This window comes from Mizuhopecten yessoensis, unplaced genomic scaffold, assembly GCF_002113885.1.
Source record: "Mizuhopecten yessoensis strain PY_sf001 unplaced genomic scaffold, ASM211388v2 scaffold9801, whole genome shotgun sequence".
NCBI classification, from domain to species: Eukaryota; Metazoa; Mollusca; class Bivalvia; order Pectinida; family Pectinidae; genus Mizuhopecten; species Mizuhopecten yessoensis.
In genome coordinates, this window is record NW_018408229.1 from 336,663 (window position 1) to 353,903 (window position 17,241).

The 17,241-nt window shown below is 36.4% G+C and overlaps 1 protein-coding gene across 3 annotated transcripts in view; it reads right to left on the reverse strand.

Moving 5' to 3' along the window:
- Window positions 1–17,241, reverse strand: part of LOC110458800 (MAGUK p55 subfamily member 7-like) — a 102,763-nt gene that overhangs the window by 15,365 nt on the left and 70,157 nt on the right. For all 3 annotated transcript variants that reach the window (XM_021510708.1, XM_021510707.1, XM_021510709.1), the window contains 4 exons: window positions 16,111–16,188; window positions 15,427–15,513; window positions 6,306–6,437; window positions 4,359–4,440 (listed from right to left, as the gene is read on the reverse strand). In XM_021510708.1, the coding sequence (XP_021366383.1) occupies window positions 4,359–4,440; window positions 6,306–6,437; window positions 15,427–15,513; window positions 16,111–16,188 (379 nt within the window). The remainder of the gene's footprint in view (window positions 1–4,358; window positions 4,441–6,305; window positions 6,438–15,426; window positions 15,514–16,110; window positions 16,189–17,241) is intronic.

The following is a 17,241-nucleotide window of genomic DNA, read 5'->3' on the forward strand; positions in this document are numbered from 1 at the left end:
TAGAATATTGCATTGATGTGGAGTATTGAGTATATTTATCTATGCAAACGATTGATTGTGTTTGCTGGTTTTGTGTTTAACGTCCTCGCAACAACCAGGGCCATATTAGGACATGTGCCTGTGGAGATATGATTTTGTAGAAGGGAAATCAGGGTAAGGCAGCTTTACACATCCTGGTTGTATATTTGGTCTTGGTAATGCAGCCCAATCTAAGATTTAAGTATTATCTTTAATATTGCCATTATAAACTGAAGGAAAGCCTTCAATTTAATACCAAGTTTATGTTGATCTGTTTAAAACCTGCTCCCAGAATAACAAACACAAAAACACATAAATAGCTCATGGCAAAAAGTTTATTATTTTTCTTCATTGAAAATCTCTGTTGATTTCTTTCTTGTGAATTATTGTTTGGTTTTCCAGCACTTCCTTCCATATTGCAACCTTACACAAGCGTCATAGACTCGTGTCACGTTAGAGAATACAATTGACCTCTTATGCAATTGATCACGTCGAATTAAGAAACCATTTATATCCTGTCTCAATGGCACTGCTCCCATTTGACATCAAATCCAGCAGAAATTCGACATTTAAACTGTTTCTTTGTAGACCTACCACCACGACCTAACGGACATTATTAAAGTTGGCGGCTGGTTGGTGCACTGATTTGACAATTTGGTTTAGTTTGGTTTTATTAAGTTTTACGTCCTATTAACAGTTATGGTCATTAAAGGACGTGCCTCCATGTGTGTTGTGTATGCGTGCATATGTGTTTGTGTGCCGAAGACAGGGTATGTTGATGTTCTTGCCTACTTGTGATAGTTTTTATTACGAATGTACTCTTTTAACTTTATCTTTTATGAAGCTGTCGACACATTCAAATTAAACGCCTTTGTGTTTGCCATTGTATTTAATCCAACATATGTGAGATGTTTGGCTTTTGTATGTCATTCAAAGTGTTGATGGCGTAGTTTTTTTTAACAAAATGATCCTATATTGAATGGTGAAACTTTGATGAAAACAAAATCGATTTAACATCATTTTTTTGTAGACAATCGCGATGGATCTGAGAGGTTTAAAAAAATCTGTTTTGGCACATTCGAACAATATATCGTTAACACTTAGCTTTAATCTTCCCAGTTGTGATTGTCGAGAAAGCGAACACTGCAATGAAAAGGGAAATAGATCCGTTGTCGTGATACCAAATCAATTGGTATATGGGACTGGCATTGCCCTCATCAAGTTTATGGCGTTCAGGATTGGTTAATTCTGATAAATGTTGAATGTGAATCCATTCACTAATAGTAGACGCCCACGCTGATGACATTTATCAATTATTCTCAGTGTGTTTAATATGACATTCAGTAAACAAGGACATCGGAATAATCAACTTTATAGAATAGCCTTTTACAGTCGGCTGACACTTAATTTCATCAACCTAAAGTGTACATTGACGCATCAGTCAATTTGGATTTTGTCATTTATGAAGCAGGAGAGACAAAAAATCTATTACACTATGACGAAGTCCGAACTTTCAAAGTCAATACAGGAGCTAGGGTGACCTCGAAACATGATAAAACTGTATCTTAACTTCAGCGCAAGACAATGATATAATATCGATATTTTAGATAACACTATCAACAAACGTATCTGTATCCGTGTCAGATATTTGTTTCACATATAATATTGGCATACAATGGAAGTGAAGATATAAATAGTATGTCCTTCCATAAATAATTTTGCACTGAAAAATAACATAAGTAAACACCTTCCCCTGTATCGAAAATATCTCGACTTAAACTCGAAGCATGGCCTTCTCAGATACACCCATCCCCAGCGTATCTAATTAGTTTGAAGCCTATTAATGAAACAGCAGCTGAGATAAGCTATGGACATCTGAACTACACTGTATTTAAGTACATGGGTCAAAGTCAAAGGTGCAACTGAGATCACAGTGATTTCGTATTAGAATGCAACACATCACCTGTAATAATTTACCTATACGCAAATGTTGATACCCATTCATGTTACAGCAGCTGAGATATTCCAGTTTAACCTAGGAACCTATTCAGTTTCAACAGTGAAGCCCCTTGTCAGATTTTGTATTACATTATACGTGATGATAGCGAAGTGAAATAGGGAAATTATGCCATTGTTCTTTGATTCAGAATAATCACCTTCAAATCATATACACACTAAATATATTCCGGAACGTTGTTACAGTCAGAGTCATACAAGAGTGTGATTAGGGAGCAACCACTAAAAGGGAAAGTAGGTAGGGAGGAAAGTAGACAGGAAACGAAAAGGATCAAAGTGCTGCAATGGGGACAGCAGACAGATCTTGATCTCTTCCATGATCTTGGTAGAAAACAACGAAGAAAACATCCGATTGTGCACAGGGCCCCACATGATTCGCTTTAAAACATATGCATATGCATGTATATCTAGTCTGAGGAAATGTATGTAATAAACCTTGCCCTCGCCCCCTTGGAACGTTATTCAGGTTTCGTTCACGACAACAAGGCATGTTCCTGTCAAAAATGCTTTGATCCAAGTGATCAGCGGACCTTCATGTTTTTGCTACGTCAAACGTTGATGTTGTTTGGTAATGCCTACTAAAGGGATTCCTTATTGTCGCATTCAGTAACTGGAAGTATTGCTGGAATTAATATTTATTTACATAGACGCTCGAAAACAACCCTCTTCACCAATGCAGAGTAAATAACGAGTTCTTTTAACAATGACTATCATCTTGATAATAGGGAACAGTCAAGTACATAAGGGCGACAAAATGAATGTGTATAAATCATGGAAAACTTAATAATGTGTCCTCTGGTATGGCAATATGTATTTGTCCATATTGTTATCTTGATGCATATAGAAAGCCCCGCAAATTTTCTCATTTGCACTTCAAACTAAAGTATAAGTCTCAACGACATTCATGGAATACATCGATCCTCCATAAAACCGTAAGTATTCCTTCCCGTAGACAGCACATTACCATCGAGAGGAAGATAAATCATATTGGCAGAGTGATAAATCAACGTATTTCATCTTCCTGCTCCAATAGACTTCCTATTTCATTATATATGGCCTCGTTGCGTTAGACATGAAAGTCTTGTAACACAAGTTGTTTGTGATACAATTCTATACTATATATACATTATCTGTCGATATTGAATTAAGCCAGTGGATGTTTCCCATTCTGCACGTCCTCGCTCTGTTCTATATAAAGTATTGTATATACTTGTATGTGACAATATCCTATTATATCCATACTTGCTGTCTTGACATTAACTTCCTGTGAGACATGTTGTTTGTGATACAATATCGTGCTCTTTCTCTTCTGCTCTAGTACATTCTGCATTCAATTCCAACCATCAACGTCAGCGAAGCGTATACATCGTGTTAGATATAAAACTCTACTCCACCACACTCATCCTATTAGGCTGTTTTGATAAAATATTCACTTGTTTGGTTCCTGTAGACTCTTGTGTTCGACTCGTTATAATTTCCCTCTCCGCTCGACATCAGAGTCTTGTAACACGTTACGTTTGATTGCTTGTTTGTTTGTTTGTTTGGAGTTAAACTTCCATGTTACAGCAAAGATCATATCGAGACGTGTGCCAACGGAAAGACCATCGAAAATAAAGAGAAGGGAAGAGGAAAAAGAAAGGAATATTCCACTTGTTGAAAGGAGTGCAAGTGTCGCCTTTTACGACATTCATTGGGGCACATAAGGCCCTTCTCCACCCAAACCTTCTGCACAGGAAGATTTCATTGGTAAAAATACATAAAGACATATATTCAACTATCAAATAACCCATACTTTTTATGGTTGTCTCGACCAGCACTAGTTATTTTCTCAAACTTTTGCAGTATTCCCTCAGAAGTGAAATGTTTATTTCAATAATAATTAAGATCAAGTTTATGGCGCATCAAATACAATTTGATTGATTACCATAAATATGTTTCATATCAGGCACATCACCGTCCTTGCAATAGCCAGGACGAAAAAGGTAGTTCCGCTTGAAAAAGACAGTAAAGAAGAAAAAAGGTAGAAGATAGAAAACAAAACAAAAAAACATCCGAAGAACTACAAGTGGCACGCACATTAGTGGCCTTTAAGATTGCTAATGAATACTCAAATAAACAGCACTATTTAAACCAAATTTTTTATTAAACTTCATTAAACGTAATATTAGATCTGACTGACTGTACATTCATAATGGTACCACATCACTGATAATTACAAATGTATACTTAACGGAGGGACATGGCGTCAAATGGAGCCAATCTTTTATATACGTTCCAAATTTGTGAGATGTGTACACTACACGCAAAATTTAGGATAAACTTACCACTTCTGTGTGCCGCTCCTCCGTGCATTATCCTGGCTATTTCTATGGCGCCTGTTTCTTCCTTCATCTGGATTGTAACCCCCTGGAGAAATATATATACCACTGTATCTAGATCAAAGGCGTACAGAAATTGTTACTTCTGCTTATCCTTGTAGTAATTACCAGTTTCAAAATCAAATGAAGCTCTGAGTATGAATAAACCCAATAACAAAAATTATTTGAAAGAATAATAACATTTTTTTTTTCATTTTTTTTTAGATAAATGAATAAACGCAAAAAATCATATATCAGTCTCTCTCTAACACTTGCTATTAAACTCTGGATACTATTGAGAATTTTGGATATACTTGTTAACTTTGTTTGTATCATACAATACTGTGAAGGTATAAAAAATACCGTGTGCTTAAAATGATCCATATTCTAAAAAATACCAGCATGAGCACATTCAAATAAAAAAGTGATTTGTAATCGGTATTTAGTAGCTGTTACGACCATTTTGTGCTTGATAAAATGTCAAAATTTACGACCTTCTAAAACGATTTCGCTTTTTCCCCCCTTGACAATAACATGTGATGAGCATTTCGAAAAGCCATTAAAACACTCCAGGGGAAATGATGGCCAGTTCATATGAACACAACATGCTATAATCCATTTAAACTGCAGTCTCGTTTAGACTGGTTGACAGCACTCTGCTTTAGTGTAATAAATTCAATTTCCCTGTTGATCAATCTAAAGTTTTCCGAAACGCTGAATTCCGATAACAAACTTAACATTGATGTTCGGAAGTAGAGTGACCTGCCGAGAAATAATGCTCGAGATTTAGTAAAATTACGCAATAAACCTTTGCTGTTTTCTGTGTAATATAATATACGGGAACTTATTTCACCGAAAATATCCAATAGAGGGAGCATACTTGAACTTATTTCACCTAAAATAAGATTCAATTTAATTTCATTACTTTATCAGACGGACAGTTTGATTGTTCTGTAGCTTTTAACAAATACGATAATTCAAACCTAAGAGTTAACACAACTAATCAGGGCCCATTGTCGAAGAGACGGGAGCCTTACAGTTATCACAATGTCCGTCTCGCTTTCTGTCAAGGTCAAGGGTAAATGTTAGTTAAATTTGAACATGGGGGTATGGTCCTACTCGCAAATTCCCCCAAAAATGACATAGCCATGCACTGTGATATGTGTATGTGCAATATGGTTTTAAAAGTGGATAAGGTCAATATCAAGGCAACTGTTTCAACAAAAACAGATAGGGAAGGGGTCGGTCAGGCACACGGGACATTGCTGACCTGTCTATGTCTTAGTTCTAACTGAAATTGATAAAAAAGGACTTCATATTAACAAAGTTGCAAAACAAGAGATATTCAAAATCAGGTGATCCGGCATGATAATGCCTTCTGCTAAATGGATGTTCAAATCGTGGTCAAATCCAGGTGAAGTCTCGTCCGCACCTTGAGTACAAACTCACAAACCGCACATAAAACAAGAAAATGTCTGTAAGACATGAACGCCCCCGCCGCCATGTGGAATGGGTTTCAGTGTTTGATGTTCTAAGTTTACATTGGGACGGGACGGGACGGGACGGGACGGGACTGGACGGGACGGGATGGGACGGGGACGGGACGGAACGGGACGGGACGGGACGGGACGGGACGGGACAGACATGGGCAACACTTTATGCCCCCCTCCCCTATTTTATGATATAAAACGTCGGTATGCATACCGCAGTAGGATGAACATTTTAATCGGACACTAGTTAGAAGATTTTTTTCTCTCGGAAAAGGGGCTTTTATGAAAACTTGTGATCATGTTGAAAAAAGTCTGCCGTTTATAAGTAAAAAGAATGTCAAAAACTATTAATCTCAATCGATAAATATTCCTAAAATAATGGGAGGGAAATAAATAACAATAAACAAGTACAAAAACAACTGACCAGTGGTTCGTCACTCTTGACCAGATGGACGATCTTGAGTGTCTTTTCATCCGTAGCTATGTCATATGTCTCCTGGTCAACGACAGGGTCAAACTCTCCTGCAGCCACACGATCGTGTGTGTAGAGTAACGCCTGTAACACGACAGCTTAAAAAAGCAAATCACGATAACATGTGCTTTACATTACATAACTAATTAGGTTTAAACTTATGACTGAACTTCATGCAAGATAGATTTTGCCATCAATACTATTAAAACGTATGTGGATGTGTCAAAATACATATTATGTACATGATTGATAAAATCAATGTGAAATTAAACAATATGTTGCACTCTTTTTATCTTAATAAAACTGATTTAGAGTATGATGAAATCTGCTGCTTGTTTGTCCCATTAAGCAGAGGGGTAAAATGGAATACTGAATTAAATAAACAAAAATAAAATACATGAGAAAGTATTGCGCTGACGTTTCGACAATGATGATTTCTATTATCTTTAATTGTGTTTCTACTTAAACCTATGTAGTGGGTACACTTACTGCATTTATATGTCATCGCAGGTGAACGTTTTATCATAATCAAGACACATTCGTTTCAAGAAGATAATCTAGCCACTTTCATATCAAGCAGTTAATGCAGCCAATATTATAAAAAAACCACTAAATGTGTGTTTGCTTTTTTGTTTGGTGTATATTTTGCTAAGAATAAGCTGTCTCTGTCCCTTCTAATACTGGCTGTATAATGGACTTTGGCTTGGTTTTATTTTGTTAAATGTCCTATTGATAGCTTCGGTTGTTAAATTTTAAGGGCATGTCTCCGTGTGGATGTGTGCTGGAGACAGGGTATGTAAGTGTACTTGCCTCCTTGTTATAGAGCCAATCTGATGCCGATTTTATTGAGTACCGTCTCTATGAAATACCATGCACCCAGCTAACTAGGAATTGTAGGATACAGCAGGATGAACTCTGTGCATTTTCATGAGAATTTTAAATTGTATTACTTTATTTTCAGATATGATTTTTTTTCGGATTCCACTACAGTTTTTTTTTATGTAAAACGTGATGGTGTTGGGAGGACAGAAAGTACATTGAAATATACAACTGATATATTTAATTAAGTATGTCTTACAAACATAAACTATAAACAGGAATATGATAAAAAAAAAACTCTTCGATGTTTTCGAGGCAAAATAGAAAGAGTAAATAAAGAATCTCGGTGATGCAGTATTAACGGCAAAAATTGGTTCTTTGACACTCCTAAAATAATCATTTAAACCCCGTAGGAATATTCCTAGAAAACTACATGAAACCGTACATTCTTTTCAATTTATTAAAAACGGGTTTCGCTATAACAGGACTAAATTGATCTGTCTATGCTGAGCGACCAATTCTCCATGGGATTGGAGATCGGTGACTCTGCATCTTGTACTTGACATTTTATATATATATTCCAGCATTTACCGTAAAGCATATTTAACATCAAGTGAGAAAGGAGAAGAATTAAAAATATTTTTTTTTTAAAACACATCGGAAGATTAAAAAAACCACAGAGATTTATTTCTGCCCGTAGAAGTGTCAAAACAGTTTATAACTGGCATCATGATGATTTTTTTCGTACCGTCAGATTTTATCTCCAATGGATTTTATTTACACAATAAAAATGAAATCACAGCCAATACAAATGGGTGATATGCGATTGCAAAGATCTTTGACAGCTTACCTTGAGTTGTTGGATTGAACATGTATAGCGAATGTCGATGACTCAGAGCCTATTATCTCGATTATCTTGCCCCGTAGTTCAAAGGCTATTTCGCTTACAATCATACAGCACTACTTATGTTCTCAAACCTTTTTAGTATTCCCTCAAAAGAGAAATTGTATTGAAATAATAATGCAGATTAAGTTTGTGGCGCATAACAAACATCGACTTTCATTCACATGGAACATTTATTTTGGCTAAAATAACAAATTGAAGATGGATTAAATATCTTATTTATTTAATTCTTTTCATTAAAGGGCCTGTTTCCAGTAATGTTAATTCTCCATAGGAGCCTGCCCCCGTATAATTTCTTATCTAGCTCAACTACTGTTATTTTCTTTTCCGAAGAATAATTTTACACCTTTCCGACACCCAGATTTCATAATTTCAGTGAAAATGTATTTTTATAAAGTTGTCAATTTCAGCATCAAAGACATAAGTTCGTAAATAAAAGAAGGTTATCTCGAAATTGTAATTCGCAACATAGTATAAATTTCTTTTGATAAATATTTCCAAAACATCGTGTTTATTCATAAAACATAAAAAAAAATATTCTCGGATGAAAATGCACTTGCAGAGACACAATTATGAAGAAAAATGCCATAAAATTGCAATTTTCTCCCGTTATATAGTTTTGGATGCAAATTTCCATCAGAAAATCGGATAGAGCTTTACTTGTTTCATATGTGTACCAAAAATCAGCTAATTCCATGTGGTGGAACGTTCTCATATCGCCGCCTGAATGTGGTTGTAAATTGAAAGAAAAGGGGAAATGAGTAACAACCTTGTCTGAAACCCTATTATATAGCTTATTATATACAAACTTTTATATTGAATATCAGAGCGGATATTTTCATGACAGTTTTATGATGTGTAACGACTAAATAAACAGTATCGATATAAAGATTTACACTGAGGACACCCTGATACATGAATACTGTTCTATCTCAAGTTGTCCTCTTCTGAATTTTCTGATCGTGTGGCCTTGTACATTTATCCGTATCTTCTTGTCTTTGTCTATACGTTTACGGAATCATTGACTCGACGCTAGCTATTCTTGTCTCACTTTCCTTGTTTTATTGTCCCATCTCCAAAGCGTTGTGGCTCTGTCAGGGTTGGGACCCTGACTTGTCTCACTTTCTTTGTGCCTGCCGACCACGCCACATCGAATAGATAGATTATCCATATGAAATACTTTATTTTGTTCTAAGTAATCAATCAATTCTGCGCTTCTTGGAGGTATTGAATGTGATTTATTATATTGTCTTGTTATTTTGTGTAATTAGTTGTTCGTTATTTATCACACATTTTCGCATAATTGTACCAAACTACTAAGTATTAGCTGTTTACAGCAATCATCGGTGGCTTGCTATTTTGTTACTTTATCGACGCTTCATAAACCAATCGTTATTGTTTCAAGATGGAGGGTAAATGTGTTGGAGAAGGGTGTCAAGTATACTTCAAGAAACGTAGTGGCAATAAGAACAGAAGTGCACGCAATGTAAATAGTCCACAATATAAATGGCTCCTAGATACGCTGGTGCAACAAGGATTGATGTCAGCAAAGGAACAAGCACTTATTTGCCAGAAGTGCTACATGAAGTATCTTCGGAACAAAAATCAGCCTGAACCTGAACCCGAGCAGAACCAGGAAATAGAGGAAGAAGACGACTCCCCGTCCCATATCCTGCCGTTGCTGACCCTTCATGATCTTTTGAATGGATCATCTTCACACAAAAAATGCTGTCTCTGTCTTGTTACCTTTGCAAGAAATGGAACAAAATCATCAGTCTTACCAAAACGTGCAAGACATCACCTGATCTATTCACACAAACTGTGGTGTCCCACCTCATCCCGCGTCTGCTCCATTCACCTTATTGGTAACGACTTAGATCCGTCTACAGAGGTTGTCCTTGATGGTAGAGGTTCCTTGGAATCTCAGTTACCATCAAAATCGTCCGAAATCATTAATGACCTCCTAGAGGTGTCGCACGTCCTTTCACAGAACCAGTCTGCGTTTACAATAAGCTTTTCTTCTCTTGATGACTCGGCATGCATGGCCTGGACAGGTTGGTCCAAAGATCAGTTCCTCGAAATCCACTCGCACTGTTCCCCATATCTTTCATCTGGTATATATACCAAGACTACACACGATGCTCTATTACTGTTCTGGGTAAAACTGAAAACCGACATTTCCTGGAGTCAGTGTTCTTCTCTTTTTGGAATTTCCAAGTCAAGTGTGTCCAAAACTTTCCACTCCATAGTACAGGCATTAGACACATCGATAGTCCCACAATTTCTAGGTCCGGATCACTTGACAAGAGAACAGTTGCTCGGGCACAATACTGTCTTTTCAGAAGCATTTTTTGGAGATAAAGCCACTGCCATATTAGATGGCACCTATATTTATATCCAGAAAAGCTCCGACCACAAGCTCCAGAGAATGTCCTACTGTGGCCAGAAGAAGAGAAACTATCTCAAATTCATGAGCATCGCCTTACCAGATGGCTACATTCTGGACACAGTAGGACCATTCACTGGCAGCGAAAATGATGCTACAATTACAAAAAAAGTCATGGACAAGCTAGTTACTTGGCTACAACCAGACGACAACGTTGTCGTTGACCGAGGTTTTAGAGATGTCCTACCAGTTCTCGAAGCCTCTGGCCTCAATGCTAGCATGCCGTCATACCTGAAACCCGGTCAAAGTCAACATTCTGACGTCCAAGCAAATCTTGACAGAACTATCACCAAATCGAGGTGGATTGTGGAATCCTATCATGGTCGTCTGAAACACTGGACGTTCTTCCGAACGCAATTGGTGTCTAACAGCTTTATCAATGTCATCGAGGCTTTGCTTCGAACCGTCACAGCCTGTCTGAATGGTATTAGAGGACCGATCTACCAGAGATCTCCAGAGAGAGATGCCAAAGATAGGCTAATGGCTGAACGTATGAAGGACCGTTTGACAACACCGAATGGTTTAGCTCAGAGAGTCAAGACAGATCCGGATCTATCTAGACGGGCAAGGTCCGAGTTTGTCAAGATGGATGCATCTTCCGTACTGTTTCCCCGTCTCGATCTTGATTACTTGAGAACCATTACGTGTGGAACGTATCAGATATCTCTGGCTCCTGGTTACATCGCCGAACATTTAAGTGATGACGGAGACTATGAGGTGTGGCTTTACCAGCACTCCCCAGACCTTCTCCGATGTCAAATACATTCTCGACACAAAAGCCAAACGAAATATAACGTTTGGATACGGTTCACCGTTTCACCCGATGTTGAGGCCCCAATAAAGGACTACTACTGCCAGTGCCCAGTTGGAGAGAGAACGATGGGAATGTGTGCGCACATCTCCAGTATCTTGTACTACCTTGGGTATTACAGGACGCTGGAAAACCCTCGACCATTACAACCACAGGTAAAGAAATTCCGACAAAACTTGAAATAGTTTTCCATGCGGCAACGGAGTGCATATGTCGAAAGTATGTTTGGGGCTCGATATGAAAGATCCCCGTTACCATGTGACTAACCAAACTTATAAATATAGGTATTATACAATCGCCCGTAGCTATGAACACTCCCGTAAATGCGAAAACCAACCAAAATCATAAGGAACACGTTTTGTTTGTTGTTCTGTCTATTTGTCAGCCAATGTCTTCAACCACGGGGACTTGTGAAGTAGCCATCTTGGATTTTTTTTATGAAAAAGTGTTTCTCTCACTTTTTTTCATATCTGTGTACATATTCTCAACATACCGAGCAAATACTCTCGTTTTTTTGTTAATTATCTAAAGAAAGTCGAAAATCGGCAATTCAACCATAGGCTAATTCAACCCAACATTTGAAAATGTTCCACCACTTACATTTTGATGATTTTTCCTCTCATCAATAGCATATTACGTACTGTTTAATAGGATAAAAATTGGTTTGCATCCAACGCCCATAAAAGGGTGTATTCTCTAAAAAACACAGTTTTTGTGTCTAAAATGTTATCATCGAAAATGGCATTTTTGAGATTGTTTCTTCCATAAAACAGCCAAATGGCGCGATGGAAACATGATTTTTTGTCACAATCATGCCATGAATGTATTCTTTACGGTGACCATCATTTGATTAGATTTTCATTAATATTTTACATAACATGCACATTTTATCAACACTTAGACAGCTTCTGAAAGGTACAACTTTGAGGAGCCATAAAAAAAAAACAAGTGACCTAAATCTTTATACTTTATAGATTTGTGACCACAACGGTATGGGCAATGCACCACCAACAGGAAATTTGAATCAGAGAAGGGGCCGTTTTGGAAACCGGCCCTTTTTAATAAAAATGATGAAAAACTAATGGGTTACCAATTCTATCCTATTTTTGTGACAATATCGAATGACCAACATTATTTGTTTACAAAGATTAACGTAACACCCTAATATAAATGTTTCATTTCTATTTTGTAACAAGCACAAACGGGGAACATGTTCCAATTTTTTTATTATTTTTTTATAGCATAACAAGGTATTGCTAAAGAGTCACTCTACTATTCTCCGATACTGTTCCATAATAGATGCGATACCCAACAGTAAAACATAACATTTCCTACAGTTTTGCCATAAACATGGGTTGTTTTCCCAGATTGGAACATAATCAGGTCCTTACACACGATAGTTATTTTTCCCTATTTGGTACATTATTTTTTTACTTTAATAGAATCTTCCGGTGGAATTTTCAACTCTTGTCCTTAAGTGCTGGATGTTCGCCCAAATTTGAAAGATGTCTATAGCTTCTGTCGAAAAGCCAGGACATGCCAAAGTCTTTAAGATATGATAGTTATAATTCCTTGCTAAACGCTCAGCTTTCAGGGTAATCACAGCAACAGGTTTACCCGTTGTCAGTATCATGTGACCTGATAGAATACTGTGTTCGGTTCCTTCGGCATTGTATTTCAGTAAAATATATATAAAAGTCGGCGTCTGGTCTGTGCAATCGCAAGGAGGCAAATACACAAAATACCGCATCCAGCAGACATACACACATGCATGCATATTATGCACACATGATGACACATCCTTAACTGACCCTAGCTGTTAATAAGACTCTGAAATCAATACCGCTAAACAACGTAGCAAATACATTTTAGTTTCCGTAATGTTGCCTTAGAAGAAACGCACAGGGAAACATCCGATTATGTACGGTAGGTTGGTAGTAATTAAATGTTGTTGATGCGAAACAAGAATTGCCTCTTGAATTCAGCGCATTCAGTCACAAAAATCACATCTAGTAATTGAATTTTAAAATCAGTTAAATCTCTTGGCAGACCTACCGTTTATTCATTTTCTATCACGTGACCATGTATGACTTTGTTGTATTTTCGTAGTTGTCCGGTCTAGGTATTCCATTTTTTACGACCTTCCGTAATTCAACTATGTAACGTGTAACATGTCTAAATCCGGTTTATCCGTTTCATTTTATAAGAGTTGATGTAATTTCCGATAACGAGGTTCTGCACGGACTATTTGTTATTTTAGCATAAATGTTGTTTTACGCAAGAAGTTCATGCAAAGATATATGTATTAAAGTAAAATCGATATACGTTAAAGACTGGTTTGATAAGCGTTATATTTCCCATTATACATACTAATAAATAATCCTTTTGTCAGTTTCTGACATCCAATCCCTGCGAACAGTACGCTTCTTTTACATGTTATATCGACTTTTAATTCAAATAGAGACGAACAGTCTGTACAAAGTATTTGCAAAGTGCAACAATTGAAGCTTGAAGTACAACCATTTTGACGTGGGGAATATATTGTACTGAAATGAACATTATTTATGTGTGGTATGAAATCTAGGTTCCAGTGTGTCTGAGAATAAGCCAGATTGTGATTGATTTTTAGGTTTTATAACAATTCCATGGAGAATTTCTTTGATGATATAAAATCAAAAGTAAAGGAGAGATCGTTTTGAATTAATTTAATTTACTGTGTTGATCGAATTTCATATTTCAGTTAGGAACTGTATATGAAATCAAACTGGATTAATGTGAAGTTGCCCTTAAGTTAACTTTGCTGCAACACCCGAATTGACATTGATTGATAACCATCGCAACAACGGATTTTGACGTTCGTTTTTCAGTTTTCAGTGCATGAAGCTATTGTGAAATTAAAAGAATCCCCTTTTTTCTTAAATGTATTGATAAACAATTCCTATTGTGCAAAACAAAGCTATTTTACAGGGTGTTATTTTTCATGAGTGCAATAATTGTTCCAGCTCATGAATGGTTTTTAAATATGAAATATCTCTAGATTATTAATTTTTGCTTTATTTATTTTTTATTTTAATTTGTTGTTTAATATTGAATTGCTTAATTTGTCTTAGAATGAAGTCGTTAGCTTTGAGTGAATGGTGAAGTCTTGGCCCTTTTAATAGTATCTCAGTATTTCAGTCGGACATCTTGAATTATTTATTCTACTTATTACTGGCCCTATGTCACATGGCGTATATCTCCACATGTGTGCAATCATGCGCTTATGATGGGGATGTTATGAATAAAATAAAGATTTAAACAATCGTGATCCCTTTTTCAACATACTCTATGTTATATTACGGTTTTCGACTTTTTCACTTTCAAAGTCAGGAAAATAACAAAATTAAACATTAAAATGCAATTTTCTTGTAAGGTACCAGCGTTTACGTGGCAATCACTTAAATGCAAGTTCAGCCGTTGACAAACTCACACTTTTCACACTGATCATAAAAATGGTAAACGTCTGTAAACATTTAAATATAATGATAATTAAACGCATATGCTCAGTTTTGTGGAAGCTGAACGTTTCTGTCAAGTCTGCACCTGGTCCCGCACTGCACGACTTTTATGATTCGAGGTCACACTCAGATGACCTAAGCATAATGAGATTGCTGAATGAATTTTGAAACAGAGTAGTCAACATGGACGACAAAAAAATCGATGATTTCTGTTTCACATCGACAAAGAAATCTGAAACCTAAGAATATGATTTTAAATATCTAGAACTCGGCTTCAAGCTGTTTTCATATTGATCTAGCACGAAACATGTATGCCAGATATGATCAGTTCACGTATATAATGCAAATATTCTTCTTCTCTTGACATCAAGTACAATGTTTGTATGTACACACTTTGAAAACGAGGTAAAACAACAAATAACAGACGGGGTTTAACCATACCGGGAAGCAACATAGCGCGTTCTCATTATAAGCTTCCGTACAAAATATGGTTTCAAACAGGAAACTTGGAAGGATAAACGTATGACACACCCGGCACCAATATAATATACCCAGAATTAGCTCGAAACAGGGGAGATAACTAATATTGATATTACCTGGACATGCGGCATGGATAAAATCTGTAACAGCTCTCTTGTGGCACGTGCTTCCTTTTCTGAACCCTTTCTCACGTCACAGAATGTCTACAAAAGGGTACAGAGAATGGTATCAACTTGAGACAAGGTCTGCTGACATTCACTCAACACGTCACGATAACAGTCTGAAGGATCCCACTTTTCAGAAATTATTTATAAAAATATATTCATGTAGAAAAAAAACAAGTTTCAATGAGTAGTTATAGTTGTTGTAAGTAGGGGTACCTTTCACGCATTTTCAGGAATGCCTTGTAGCATAACTAACAGCTTCCATGTTGTTGGTTTTTTTTTGTGTTTTTTTTCAAGAAAACATTTTTACTACGGCTACCGTAAGTTTACTCGCAATGATATTTATTTATTTCGTGTATTAAAAAATAAATAAAAATGACATGTTGATAGGTTGTTAAACATTAAACTTATTCGAGTACCTCTAAACCTATTCAAGTGTTTATTCATCTTTAATCATGACGTCATTGCCAATAGTGTTAAGTTGCCTATGCTTCCAAACAATTCAAGGAGACCCCATTAAGAGAGCATTGCACACTGAAGAAATAGACAAAAAGTTAATTCAGACATTCATACTATAATACATGTCTATTTCATAACACCCATTTGTATATTAATAAAATAAATTTAAAGACTTACATTTGCTGCTAATGCAACCGATGAGCGGGTCACAGGGCGCATGCGCCGGTGGCTCATAATGCAAAGCCGCTTATACATCTGCAACATTAGTTAAATCATAATAATTAATTAACAGCTGAGTCATAATGTAAATCCCCTTATTCATTTGTAGAAAAGTAAACAAGTTAATTAACTAACTGTGTATACGAACATCCATAGACTCATACATAATATTGTTGTATTATTAAGTACATACTAGATTAGTGTTTGGAACAATTTTCACGAAATGTCAATTGAAAACCTATCCTCGTCTCTAAAATGGTATTAAGGAAAGCTCCATCGAAATATAATGTCGCAAAACAAATGTCCTTACCTCTTCAAATATAAAGCAAAAATATATCACAATACCATTTTGAAAAAATGTATCGACCATCCCTCAGCAAATATGAAATAAAATTCTGTGCAGCGACATTTCTGGGCTGTCTGTTCAATGTTTAATTAAGTTGATGAAAAAGTTCAGTGAAGAAAGATGATATGACAGGATGTCAGTGATGTTAGTAATTGGGATAATTAATGTCTAATGTCTGTCAGGATCGGAGTATAAAATGTTAAAACTGCACGTATAATGTACGACTCGCAAAGGAAAAGGGGGACAATTAGTATCAAATTACCCGTATTAACCCCTGACATTTAGAATAAACGTGTTTTTCTCATATACTAAGTATCTCAAGTACATACAAGTATAACAGAATCTCGCCTATCCGGAATTTCTCTAGTCTAAACATTTTTTTTATCAGACTATTCTCGATTTGGGTTTAACGTCTTTGCAATAGCCAGTGTCAAGGGAGACAACTCCGGAAAGAGAGTCCATTTAGTAACGTCCAAACAGCTTAGGCCATTTAAGGACGTGCCTCCATGTATGTTGTGTGTATGTGTATACGTGCTGTATGCCTTCTTGTGATCGCACGGATCTGAAAGCGACTTTATAGTGCTATCGCACTAGAATACCATGCCAATTGAAAAGGAAAAAGATCGCAAGTGTTGCAATAAGGCTGTATATTAATTTTGGTTTCCTCCATAAACGCGCTTGAACTTAATTACCTTCACTGAAAATTTAAGATTCATTACAAAGGAAACCGTGCAATTTTAGGG